This window comes from Xenopus laevis, chromosome 6L, assembly GCF_017654675.1.
Source record: "Xenopus laevis strain J_2021 chromosome 6L, Xenopus_laevis_v10.1, whole genome shotgun sequence".
NCBI classification, from domain to species: domain Eukaryota; kingdom Metazoa; phylum Chordata; class Amphibia; order Anura; family Pipidae; genus Xenopus; species Xenopus laevis.
In genome coordinates, this window is record NC_054381.1 from 149,300,505 (window position 1) to 149,315,035 (window position 14,531).

General features: G+C 39.1%; 1 protein-coding gene across 5 annotated transcripts in view; it reads left to right on the top strand.

Annotated features, from left to right (window-relative positions):
• Positions 1 to 207: 207 nt before the first annotated feature.
• col14a1.L (collagen, type XIV, alpha 1 L homeolog) overlaps positions 208 to 14,531 on the top strand; it is a 106,840-nt gene continuing 92,516 nt past the window's right edge. For 2 of the 5 annotated variants that reach the window (XM_041566622.1, XM_041566624.1), the window contains exons 1-2: positions 5,256 to 5,380; positions 7,902 to 8,017. In XM_041566622.1, the coding sequence (XP_041422556.1) occupies positions 5,370 to 5,380; positions 7,902 to 8,017 (127 nt within the window). In that variant the 5' untranslated portion in view covers positions 5,256 to 5,369. Of the gene's footprint in view, positions 511 to 5,255; positions 5,381 to 7,901; positions 8,018 to 10,246; positions 11,351 to 14,531 lie in introns of those variants that run through there. The other 3 variants (XM_018268234.2, XM_041566625.1, XM_041566623.1) reach the window with 3 other exon arrangements.

The following is a 14,531-nucleotide window of genomic DNA, read 5'->3' on the forward strand; positions in this document are numbered from 1 at the left end:
TTGACGTTCAGCCTGTGGGACACTCCTAGATCCCTGTCTCTAACACTGAAATCAAGATTATTATCCCCTAAAGGGTTTCCTGGTGCTGCCCACAGCCCCCAGACCTGCAGCCCCATCACCCACAGTGGAGGAAGGTAATTAGGGAAGGGAGGGGCCTCCAAGGAGGTTTGAATTTCAGTGTTTAACTTGGAGGGGTTTCTTTTCCCTTCTTTATCCACCTTCTTCTCTTTAATTGGCTGCACTTCTGCCCTCTCTTTCTCTTTCCCCTCTTGCTATCAGACCCAGTGCTGGGAGCACGGCAGGGAGTGTGAGAGCTGGGAATACTGGGAGCCCAGTAATGTGCATCTGGCTGCTTCTCATCTAGTCCTTATAGAATCCAGTAATCAGCTCTTGTGTTTCTGGGGCATCTGATCTGCACAGACTATACCCCTGGAGCCCTGGTGCATCTGGTGGCATCTAAACTGTTCTTCTCTAAAACACAGAGGGATTCCCATGCTGATCATCATATAGGTAAGTCTTATGTGTGTTCTTCAGCAGTATCCTCCTCTGTACAATGTCTAGCATCTCACATAGGTACCCACCACTCCCAGCTACTAACTGGCAGCAGATTTGGGGAGTTACCTGCTCTGGTTGTGGAAGGAATATTTTTGCCCATTGTTCTTAATTAATAAGTCAATATCTTGTTTGAGTAAGGCTTCTTTGTGATCAGTATTAAGCTACTAAACTTGGAGCTTTGTGACTTTTTTCTGATACAGATATGGGATCCATTATCCAGAAAGCTCTGAATTACTGAATGGCAGTCTCCCATAGACTCCATTTTTTTGGAAATAATCCAGATTCATCTCTTTAATAATGAAACAGTAGTTTGTACTTGATCCAAACTAAGATAATTGATCTTTATTGGAAGCAAAACCAGCCTATTGGGTTCATTTAATGTTTTAATGATTTTCTAGTAGACTTAAGGTATAAAGATCTAAATTATGGAAAGATCTGTTAACCAGAAAGCCCCAGCATTCTGGATGACAGGTCCTGGACTTGTACTATGTAAGTGTGCCACAGCGGGGGGGTGTGACTTTGCTGTTGGGGTTAAGGGGAGACTGATGTGAATGGAATAAACTGGCAACACTCAGAATTATGGGTTGATTCATACAAAACATATGTGATATGTGTGTGGTGTGTGTTATAGTAACACAGCAGCTTAGAATGAAGAAAGCACTAATTCATCACACTCAACCTTTTTGTTAACTCATATTAGTCCCAAGCTGATCCAGGGGAAAATGGGGAAAAACCTGTTGCAACGAGTCTTTGGTTTTATCTCTGACCCCCACATGGCAAATTGGATCTGGAATGGAAAATATATGATTTGTCACGTCAGGGTCAGTTTTAGGGTAGGGAAGGAGGGCAAATTAAAATCCAAATGATACCCAAAGCACATACTGCATTATTAAAATGTCCAGTTCTAGTTTGACAACAGCTGGGGGGTCACAGGTTGGACACCCCTGACTTATATAACGTTCCCTGTCAGACTGGGATATCCAGCTGTGCTGCAGATGTTATATCAGTGCAACCCCCAGACTCAGACAATCCAGCAACACCTGGAGAGCCACCCATTTGCACCTCTGGCCAAAACTTACATTTTTCCCAGGAATTCCCATTCAGCCAGATTGCTGGGTGTGAGATCTATGTTGTATGTCCACAGCACGGGGGCACCTTTCTATTGCATGTACTGTAGGGCTTATTCACATGCACACACACAATCTATTGAATATGGGCGATGGTTCTAACGTTCTAGCTGCTATGTTGAGTATGAGTACCGTTAATGAGATCCCTGTCTGTGCTGACTTGGGTGGGGTAGTGTCTCTTTTATTTCCCACAGCTGTCAAATGAGAAGCACTACAAAAACCACACTTGATCCAGATTATTTTGCATGAGTTCCTAGTGCTTTTAGCCAAATGTCACTGCCTTCCTCTGGAGCCGCTAGATATTGATGTAGGAATTATTTAGGCATTAGCTGATAAATGTGCCTGTTGTTTTTTCAGTTGCAACTACTATGTAACCAGGTGCCAGAGCAGCCTTTAGGGGGTGTCAAATAGAGCCCATTGATATAAGGAGTGCACATAGTGGGGTCCTGCTGCAGGGCATCTAGAGCAGCGATAGATAGAAAACAGGGTGACAGCAGAGCAAGGTGTTGCCAATAGAACAAGATGACATCAGGGCAAGATAGTGACATCAACACTTGATCTCATAGTGGTATAACCTGCAGCCCTTCTATTGTTGAAGTTCAAGTCCCACACCCACCCTGCCGTATATAATGCTGGTCCTACTGGGCACGGAACAAGGAACCCCCCATTCTGTAGTTACAAATCATAAAGTGCAGCCCAGATGACCCCGAAAAAGAGTTGTTGGGTGTCATTGTGCACAATTATATTTGTATTTATTTCCATATAAATTAGGAGAAAAGCAGTTCAGAACTGCCCAACCCTTTGCTGATCCAGAGGAAGATGGAACGCATGACTCCAGTTTTCTGCCAGATTTCCAAAGGCAAATAAGACCCAGCAATGGAAAATACTGTATATATTGTAGCCGGCCAACTTAGGGTCAGTTTTAGGGTGGGGCAGAGAGGGTATTTGCCTGGTCCTCCCAGAATCACAAGGGTTCCTGGTGTGGGTACTACCCAGAGGATATTATACTATTATATATTATACTATATAGATTGGTGGCCAAACCTCCATTTGTAAAACTGTAACTACCTGCGTCTCACCATGTGCCAAAGTCAGGCTAGATGCCCCAATATTGCATAATTTTCCCCTTACTTTTAGAACATTTCTAAATAGTTACTGAACTACACGTCCCAGCATCTGCTGACAGTTTAGTAGCACCAAGACACCCACCTTCCATTCTCCAAGTATTACAGTGGGTAGATGGTGCAGGGAGTTTTTTCACTGTAAAGGACATAGATTTGAGATATGCAGTCTCTTGCCCTCCAGCTGTGCTGCTACAGATTGCTAGGGAATTGTCTCTCACCACCATTCCTCACAGTTACTCACTTCATTCCTGGGATGCCTTACTATACAAACTACACAACAGTTACACACCTCTCCACTGATACCAGCTCACCTTACTATACACACTATTGCACCGTTATATCTGCACCCCTGACATTATATTCCCTTACCTTACACAACATTCCACAGCTATATCCTGCTCCTCTGATACAGGTAAGGCACTTGTTATCCAGAATGCTCGGAACCTGAGCTTTTCCGGATAATGGCTCTTTCTGTAATTTGGATCTTCATACCATAAGTAAACGTTAAATAAACCCAATAGGCTGGTTTTATTATTAATTATATCTTAGTTGGGATCAAGTACAAGGTACCGTTTCATTATTACAGAGAAAAAGGAAATCATTTTTAAAAATTTGGATTATTTGGATAAAATGGAGTCTTTGGGAGACAGCGTTTCCATAATTCATAGTTTTCTGGATAACGGGTTTCCAGATAAAATATTCCATAACTGTGCTATTATTACTATTACCTTACTATATGCACTATCCCATTGTTACATCTCCTTCCCCAGACAAAATAGTAGAACAGTATTATAAATAGTATCATTACTAATTTTGGGAGGCAATGGGTTTGTCCCATGCAGAAAATGCCCCACCATTGATTGATATTCCTTATATAATATAAATTCTGTGGGTGCTGTGTGGCACACTTGGGGTACACGACTTTCTTCTGTACAATTACCCATGCACAATTGCTCTAGGAAAGAAGAAATGTTTATTTAGGAAATGAGTGTAGGAAATGAATATTGAATCCCATAGAGGTGCCTTATTTAGACGAGGTTTAGCAGAGGTTAACTCAGCTTTTTGCTTAATATAATTGATACATGTTTTCGGAATTTTTTCCTGAAGGTGTTTGTGCCTCAAGCTATTTATTCAGCAGAATTCTGCTCTTGAACACTGACACTAAGTGCCCAACTCATGTTTCTACTGTGGGGGGGCGATTAAGATGTTGGTGTAAGAGATCAGGCGGCCCCCCACTTCCTACCCCATTGTTCTCCTCCACTCAAGTGGACAATGTACAAGTGAGAAGCAGGAGCAACCCCTTGACTTCTGATTGGCTCGTCTCCAGCCGCTGAATTACAGCTCCCTGCGCCGGTGATGGAAAGCCGCTGGGCAGTATTTCAAACGTATGCTCCTTCTGGCAAAGATCTGCAGCTACTTGTCTGACTGTAAAATATTGTGTAAGCTGGAATGCAATCTCAGGGATTTATGTAGGAGTTTGCTGGTACCGGCACATTGCAGCAGTCTGTGGAGACTGAGCTCTAAAAGCAGCTGTTGGGCCAAAGGTTGGACATCCCATATTATTGTAAAATATAAGGATATTATAAGTTACCAATTAGTTTCATGACCATATAAAAACACAAGGCCAAAGGCAAAGTGTTTTTATACAGGTCATGAAACTCCGAGGTAACTTCTAATATCCTCATATTTTGCAACTGGGGGTACTTTATTTATTATAATACACAAGTTTCAGTGAGTCATGTGACAGAAATGACATCAGAACTCACCGTTTATAACTGATGACATCAGAACTCACCGTTTATAGGAATATAATCTACAAGATATTCATGGCTTTTGTGTATTATATATATATATATATATATATATATATATATATATATATATATATATATATATAGTGGATAATGTACCCCCTACTGTAATTTATAAAGATATTATAAGTCACCGAGGAGTTATGTGACCATATAAAAGCACGAGGCCGCAGGCCGAGTGCTTTTATACAGGTCACATAACTCCAAGGTGACTTCTAATATCTTTATAAATTTAAGTTGGGGGTACATTATGCATTATAATCTACAATTTCTGTGTGCAGTGGTTTATTTCCTAAATAGCTGACTTTACTACATATCTAGCTTAACGTTCTATACAGTTGTAAATTTTAGTCTGTAATTGTTCCCTTTGCTGACTTCAGTTTTTGGTTTACCCTGTTTCCCTTATTTAGGACTAAGTACCTGCATCTGTACTCCTTAGTTAGTTCTTTTGATGTGGCCTGCTATGGGTGACGTCATCCGCTGAGGAGAGGGAAAGGAAGAGAGATTGAAACTGGTACCGTATAGTGGAGGGGAGCGACACTGGAGAGGGGCCTTGTGAGGGGAAGCCAGACAGAGCAGACTGTCACTTGACGTCTGCGAAGCAGAGGAACCGAAACTTGAGATGGTGGGTGGGAGGGAGGGGGAGCCAGACTGCAGACGGAGCGTGCGAGGGGAGAGCTGGGAACGTCATCATGTGAGGCACTAGACGGAGCCGACACGGAGGGGCAAGGAGAGAAGAAAGTAAAGACTGGATGACTTGCGAGTATGTTAGCAGGAGCGCGTTAGCTGGTCTAGGAAATTAGACGGAAGGGGGGGCAGAGTGGAGTAACAACTACAGGGAGAGCAGTGGCAAGTGCTCTCTGTTTTATAATCGGCGCGTTCTGACGCAAGAACGCGCCGTTTATAAGGATATAATTTACAGTCTGGTCCCATAGGGAAATGACCAGACTGTAGATTATATATATATAAACAATGAGGAGCACACCCTAAACTTGTTTAGCAACTTGCCTCGGTGCTGGTAAATAAGGTAAATAAAGTAACATAGTACCGCACTCAAACGGAGATTCTTGTGAAAAAAATCTGTTTTTCTGACACCAACTGTGCTCTTTCTTAAGGTTTGTTATCCTTGAGAAAGAGCACAATTGGTGTTTGAGACATCGGAATTTTTTCAATAAATCTTGATTTTTTTCACAGCTATTCCCATTGAGTGCGGTACTATATATATATATATATATATATATATATATATATATTCTCCCAGATGACGGCACTCCAAGGAAAATTCCACTAAGACATCAGTTCAAATCAAAAGCAGGTTTATTTATGGACCAACGTTTCGATTCCTTACTGGAATCTTCGGTCCCTAACTGTTGAGCAGGGAAACAATCATACTTATAAACAGCAGGGGGAGCCCCACCTTGCTTCACAGCCATGCAGAACTCAAGCAGCTTTGTTTATGACGATCCCTAAGCAGCCCAGACCACACTGAGCATGTGCACAGTCTTAGTCTTGCAAAGATGTTTAACAAAGTTACAAGATGGTGACCCCCACATGCCAACTTTGACAGCATAAATTATTTGTTTGATTAGGCTTGTGGTGCAGTAAGTTCATGTTTATATTTAGTATACAAAATACAGCATTTTTAGCCTTATTCTATTTTAGACTTTACATGCCCTTTAACATCAATGAATTTTATAACAGCAGCACCACCTGCTGGACATTTTCTGACCACCAAGTAGTCAAGGAAGTTGTCAGGAGAAAGAAAGAGGCTGCTCTGATGTTTTTCTGGTTAGGAAAGATTTGAGAAAGGTTTCTAATTGTTTTCTTAAGCAGAAGAACATCAGAGCAGCTTCTTACTTTCTCCTGACAACTTCCTTGACTACTTGGTGGTCAGACTGGTCAGAAAATGACCAGCCGGTAACAAAATTCATTGACTTATTAGTGGGGCATATTTTCCTTTTCTGTTGTGTTTTACCTTTAGTATATCTAGTAGAAGTCAATCTAGAACAAGTCCAGTTGCTCTAGATTTACTTCTACTTGATATACCATGACCTGGATGAATGAAAACCTTCATAGACATTTTACCTTCAGTACTTACATTTTATGTGTCCTCAGAGAACTAAAAACAGCATACACCAAACTATGACCCTGATTTTTTTGGGTCAACAACTGCAATCATCACTTAACCAGCCTTTTGTTACTGGGGGTTATACTTCAAAAACTGCTGGAGTAAGACTTTGATTTCAGTAGTTCTTTTATAATGGTCAATGGTCCATATCTTAGGTCTTCTGCCAGTCTGTCCCCTCACCTTGCCAAGGGAAAGAACATAGCAAATGTATTATATATAAAAGATGATGACCATGCAACAATATGCATGTATATTTTTATTTATCACAAATGTATGAATGCAATATATCTGAGAAAATACTTTGGTCATCCTGGTGGCCGTTAAGCCAATTCAAATGATATTTCCTTCCCCTAAGTCAGGAGCTCTCAAACTGTGAGGCTACTCTCCCAGGTTGGCACAGAGCAGAAACTGGATGCGCCCAGCCTAAAGCCCAATTAGGGTGAAATTTGTGGACATTGTCTTCTTAATACACCTGGAATCTGTCCTAAATATTATTGGAACTATTGGCTGAGTATCTGATATATTAGTGTTTTTGTATATCTGTACTTGGTTATAAGGTAAGGGGGTGCTAGATCTAAAAGTGAGGGGGTATAGTTTGAACTAACAAAATCCAAAATCCTCTGCCCTAAACTTTCTGAAGCCTACTGTACTGATCCCATCTGAGCCAAGAATGAACTGTAACACATTGATTGAAGTAAATATCTCCTGCCAACGTCTGGGAGCAGTTGCATTTATATTAGCGAATGTCACACAATGCAATTACAATTTTGGGGAATCTGTATTTTAGATTTAGTGTTTCTTTGAACATGATGGATTTATGTCTGTCTCCAGCATTCTTTTGTATGTGACTATGTAAGTTATGTGATTTGGGTGGGACGAGCGAGAGCACCATTAATGAATGGAATGCACATGGAAAGTGGAGACTGTAATTAGACAGGCAATCCATAACAAATTCATGGCATTGATCTATGGACAGCAGCTGACGGTCAATGCAGGTAACTAACTGGAGAAATTCAAGATGGTCATAGTAAAGACTTCCTATTAAACCAACTCTTCTCTTAAGCAGATTCACTTGACAGTTCTTTGTCTTATAGGAACGAAATCTGCAATTGTGCCTTCATTTCCATGAACTAATAAACGTCTTTAACATTTTCAGACTTGGTAACTGGACTCCATTAAGAACCATGAAGACGGAACGCAACTTGCAGACAATCATCTTGCTGTCATTTTTAGCAGTCACCGTATTTTTCGCCATCCCCGGGCAGAGTCAAGGTAATCATTTAGCACAGCCTCTGGTATATGACCTACAGTATCCGGTGTGCAGATGTGAACTGAGTCACTTCATTTAAAAGTCGTAGTAAATTTGACTCTTGTAGGCAATGAATAACATTGTTTATGTGCATAGACTTAAGTGACTTCTAGTAGGATCAATGTCTGGTAAATCTGGTCAATGTCATTGGGTTCACTGGGGTGTGGAAACCCCAATACCCAGACAGTTAGAGGGGCCCCTGAGTGCCGGGGCCCACCAGCATTCTCCCACTGTCCTGTTGGCCCAGTCCAAACCTACCCTGGCATCTCTTACAGGTTCCATAGTTTTATGGATCTCAAAGCACTTTTAGAATGCTGGCACCATTCTGCAGTGAGATATTTCAGACACCAGGGTTTCCAGATTCCTTATTTTATAGATTTAATTAGAATTGATTTTGCACAAAACGTCTCATTTATAGGATTACACTCTCAAAGGTTTGTCATAATATCTTTAGGGGATATACATTTTATTAGTTCATTGTTGGAGGGGATTTCCACCTCTCTGTAAGAACTGAGAACACAAAAGAGCTTATTCTATTTCAGGTCAATTAGGGTTGGGTTTGTGTATATTCCAAAACACATAAACCTTGGGGTTCTACAGGTTCCCTTAGCTTAGCCCGGATTTTAACACTAATTCTTTAAATAATATCAAAATTTAACAGTTTACTGTTAATGTATATAACATATTTTTGTTATAAAGTCACCGAATTTTGTCCAAGCGCCAGTGAACAAATATAACAGCACAGGCCAACATATTTTATAGTCCAATTAATGAATTGTTGAAGGATTTGGAGAAATCATATTATTCTACATTGCAATCTTAGAGAAAACCAGCCCAAGAATGTATGGGAAAGTCTTTTTTTAGACCAAAGGAGATGCAAACGAACTTAAACGATTGTTTCTCTTGGGCATGGCTTTCATCTAATTAGCCAAAAAATGCAAAACTAAAATGTATATGAGATAGAAAAACCACAGCACTCTGTGGGCTAAAGCAAAGATTTTTAATTTCAACACACAGCCTCGCTGTGTAGGCCTGGATCTTCAAGGTATATAGTCCTGCTATAGTTGCTCAATAGTCTTTAAGTGATAGACAAGAAGGGAAATATGTTAATCTCAAATGGTCTGCTCACACTGTTGCCTGAAGGCAAACATTTTATTTGTGGATAAAATTTTCATTAGTTCTCTTAGATGACATTGGTTATTGTGACAAGGGAAGAGTGTAGGAACTCCAGGGAAATTATTATGTGGAACTATGGAGTTGACAACTAGTAATTTACTGTACAACAAAATATTCTACACCTTATGCTGTATTTTATTGCGTCGATTAACAGCTAGAGTGCAAATAACAGACTTGGGTCCAACAATAGGCAAGGGCAGCTGTAGGTAGGAAGAGAGACAGGGAAAGAAGGTATAGCCGAGCCATGGTAGGCCAAAATGGGCATCTGTTTGCCATATCATTGTTGCTCCAGCTGTTGCTTAACTCTCTAGCACTAACCATCAGCCAAAGATTGTCATGGGGTTCTGAGGGTTGCAGTATACAACAGCTGATGGACCACTGGTAGGATAGACCTACTTTATATAAATGGGCACCACAACCTGTGATTTCTACTAGAGGTCGCAGAGATGTCAGGTAACCCAATGTTACAACACTGATAATGATCCAGTCTTGGAATTTTTAGAACCTCCAGATGTTCCTCTCAATGTTAACAGGAAATATGGTTTAAAAAAAATCCCAGAATGGTTCATATAACAATATTTAGTAAATATTTGGGAGCAAGCCATCTAAGATCTGAGCAAATTAAATGGAAGAATCCCACGTTAGTTGCTTGGTGAGATTTTCAATGTGTGACATGGTTGCAACGTAGAACAAACAAGGGAAAGTTGCACTCACAAATAATTTTTAAACCACTAAGTAGGGGTGCAAAGAGGCTTTGGTCAAAAATTCATATAGACAAATACAAGAGGTCATCTGCACTCAACCCATTATCAATATATTAAGAACTTTGAGATATTTTGCGCCTTAAGCTACTAAAATGCCTTAGCTTTAAGCAAAACAGGGTTCGTTTGTCCATAAATTGCAATATATTTAAGCTGGCCAACTATGTCAAAGTCATCCCATATCTGGCCAGTCCTACACTCAACTTCCATCTGATTCATTAAGAATTCTATTGCTTCATTATATATTTTGCACGGGTACTAATTCTTACCTGTGACTTACTTGCTGCTTTCAAGGTTAAAACTCAACTTGAGTTGGCCAGCTTAATTCCCAGGGTTCATGGGTTCCTGTGATTCATTCTAAATAATTGCCCTTGAGGGTTGATACACCATTCATCACATGGAGCAAAAGTTTCACAAGAATCCAAAATAGGGTACAGAGAAATAGTTGTAGCTTTATGTTCTTTCATCACATGGAATGTGCACCCACTGTATGATCATTGTTTACCGAAACACCATTCTAAGTAAGAGAGTTACCACTGACTATAATGGAAGGCGCAATTGATCTATTGAACAAAGAATCACTTTTTTTTTGTGTAAAGGACTTTACTTGGGCAAATATCATTATTACAATGAGCCATCCAAATGTCTTTTCTTTTTTGTGAGTTTGTTTGATGTTCTGTCATTCAACAGGCAACCGCATTACTGACATGTCAATTTCACGCTCTGTTGCTTTTTACTCCTCGCCAACTCTGTTATTCTTTCTCGTATGTACAGACTGAAATGAACTCGTCGGCTTTTATGAAGGAAATTTGTGTTCTTGGTCTCATTTAGGTCATTGTACAACAAACATTGCATATTTATGGTATTAGTAAGCCTCTGCTCCTTAATTATGTTAATGACAACATATACTAATATCCACATGCCTAGTTAACACCAGGTTCATGGTTTATTGTATTCTTTACAATGCTCTTTTACTAAATACCTCCTAAAAAGATAACAAGAAGACCATCTGGAGATCAAGCCAGGGCATGAGTATAAATGCCTCTCTGCTGACTCGAAAACGAATGAACCAAAAACGGTGGAATACCAAAGGGACCACACTGGGGCATTCTCAGTCCATTTACAAAGACGATTTTAACTTCTTTTCTTGGAAATATATCCAACAACCCCAGGATTCCATGTTGTCTCCACTACCAGGCTCTTGACAATGACTTTCCTTCATCATTTCAATCAACATATTCTTTATGCTTCCTTTATATGTAACTGTGTTTTATTGTTTTATTTTATTTTTTTTTACACAAGAAGTTAGTGTTTACTCAACAGAATATAAGTCCCCACAGACATAAAGATACATTACAGGTTGGTGATCCTCAAAATAATCCGGAATATTATTTTTTTTTTATTCTACTTTATTGGTGTTTTGAACTGGTGTTATTTTAATGTGCCAAGATACCAAATTTTCCATAACTAGTAAATTATAAAAAAAATGTGAATTTCTACCAATTTTAATTTATTACCCATAACATTATTAATTATGAATAACAATATTTCAATAAAATGAAATACAGTATATCCATTAGTCATCATAATAAAAATGAAATAATGAATACAAATAAAATTATAATAAAAAATAAATAAAAATAAATAAGAAATAATAAACCTTTTTTTGCATATAGATAATGAATACTAGTTATGGCAAATGGCTGGCGCATCTTTTTTTGTTTTAAAAAAAATCGTCGTAATGCGTAATGTTCTTTGTTCAAACAGGTGATTGGTTTTATATTTTCAGTGGGTTTTGTGTTGTGTGATGCGGTGACGGTTTTGTATGTTCTATCACGTGTACAATGTTTCTTCTAAGGGGCTGCCTTTCATACATGTTAAAGAAATACAAAATGTCATAACTTTTAATAATATAATTTAATCATATTTAATAATCTTAGAGTTTTTGAAATCTTTGGGCCAGACTCGACTACATAAGAAAAACTAATCTCCTGGTTTATCTCAGGAAAACTCAATAAACGTCTATGGGAAAAATGGAACTGACTTAAGAGTTGAGTTTTTTTCATCGAAAAACATTGTTTGTGTCTATGAATAATTTTCATGAAAATTAGGACTTTGTAGAATATAAACACATGGAGGCCTATTTATCAACAGTCTCATTTTAGTGGTTTTAAAGGTTTTTGAAACCACAACTACACTCATTTAGATTTATGAAAATATCTGTATAAAATGAATACGAATGAGAAATAAAGCAAAATGATCCCCCTCCCCAAAAAATACGAATACCTCTAAAGCCTCTAAAATTCAAGTTTTTTGGTCAATGCATAGGGAGAAAAATCCAAAAAAACTCTAAAAGTCTGAATTGAATTAAAACGATCCAATAAGATCAGAGCAGCTCCCATTGACTTCTATAGGACAACTTTTAGTTTTGTACTAACGTTTTGTATTAGAGGTTTTCAGGGTGTTTACACATTATAAATCTTGAATTTTTAGAGCTTTTTTAAAAAAAAATAGGAAAACCACAAATTTTTAGAGATTCGTGGAGAAAAAAACGAAATTCGGTTGTTAGTTAATAGGCCCCATAGGATATGACCAGTAAAATACTAGTACTTCCAAACATATTTCAGCAGCACTCCGATATAGTGAAAATTCAATGTATTTGTGCAACAGGTGAAGCAACATTTCGGGCTTAACCAGCCCTTTATCAAGCTTGATAAAGGGCTGGTTAAGCCCAAAACGTTGCTTCTGAAACATGTTTGGAAGTATGGATCGGACCTGAGCAGACAGAGTCGCAGTCGGCACCAGAGGGTACAAAAAGTGGTGAGGATTGTGTAGCACTTTGTGTATTTGTGAGTAAAATACTAGTAGGAACTTCTTTAAATCTCTACCAAGACTCCTTTCACACAGGACATTTAGGTTATCAAAATCATGAAAGATTGCAAAACAAATCACATGCAAATAAAATGATCCTACTATTTTAGAAAATTATTATTACAATAAAATTTTTTAATCATCACTGAATCAAATTACTCATGTAAAGCACAATAAATCAGAGCCGGGCCAAGCCGGGCAGGCGCCATAGGCAGCATGCCCGGCTGGATGAGCGCTTCTGCGCATGTGCAAAAATACGCTTCTGCGCATGCGCGAAAAGGCGTTCCTGCGCATGCGAGAAAAAACGCTTCTGCGCATGCGTGGAAACTGCTTCTGCGCATGCGCAAATTGACGCATGCATGACCGGACTAGGGGTAGGAGTAAGTACGTGCCTGGCGCCCCTCCACCTTTGTGCCCTATGCACGTGGCTACTCTGCCTACCCCTAGTTCCGGCCCTGCAATAAATACAAGTATGGGACCGAGCCAGAATGCTCAGGACCTGGGGGTTTCCAGATAATGTATCTTTCTGTAATTTGGATCTTCATACCTTAAGTCTACTAGAAAATAATTTAAACATTAAGGGGCCAATTCATTAACTTTGAGTGAAGGATTCGAAGTAAAAAAACTTAGAATTTCGAAGTGTTTTTTTGGCTACTTCGACCATGGAATGGGCTACTTCGACCTTTGACTACGACATCGACTTCGAATCGAATGATTCGAACTAAAAATCGTCCGACTATTCGACCATTCGATAGTCGAAGTACTGTCTCTTTAAGAAAAAACTTTGACCCCCTAGTTCGCCAACTAAAAGCTACCGAACCCAATGTTAGCCTATGGGGAAGGTCCCCATAGGCTTGGCTACGTTTTTGTGGTCGAAGGATATTCCTTCGATTGTTGGATTGAAATCCTTCGATTCTAAGGATTTAATCGTTCGATCGAACGATTATTCCTTTGATCGTACTATTTGCGAAAAATCCTTCGACTTCGATATTCGAAGTCGAAGGATTTTCATTCCCAGACGAATATCGAGGGTTAATTAACCCTCGATATTCGACCCTTGAAGAATTTGCCCCTAAATAAACCCAATAGGCTGGTTTTGTTTCCACTAAGGATTCATGGTATCTTGTCAAGTACAAGCTACTGTTTTATTATTATAGAGAAAAAGGAAATCATTTTTAAAAAATTGGATTATTTGGATAAAATGGAGTCTGTGGGAGTTGAACTTTCTGGATAACGGATTTCCGGATAACTGGATAATTAATCCCATACCTGTACAACTACGTTCAGTAGCTAATTGAACCATGAACCCATTAGCTGATGCCACTTTTCTTTAAAGCTCATTGATAAAGAGAGAGGACACTTTGCAGGTTTGATAACAAGCAGTAAAAATTCATTGCTAGGGGCTAATTAGCCGATGATTGACGATCTCCTTAGTCACTTTGCATAAACTGAAAGCTCAAACCACACTTACTTTATGAGGCTGGGCAATGCTTTCCTATCAAGGCTGTTGCCAAGATGATTAAATATGTCTCGTTTTTGTTGTAACTTGCCCTAAACTCAGCTTCCTACTTCTACAGAAAAAATGTTTCTTTCTAATGAAAAGTTAATCATTCATTTTACGACCTTATTTATCAAAATCCAAATTCTTCTGATTTTTGAAATTAAAAAA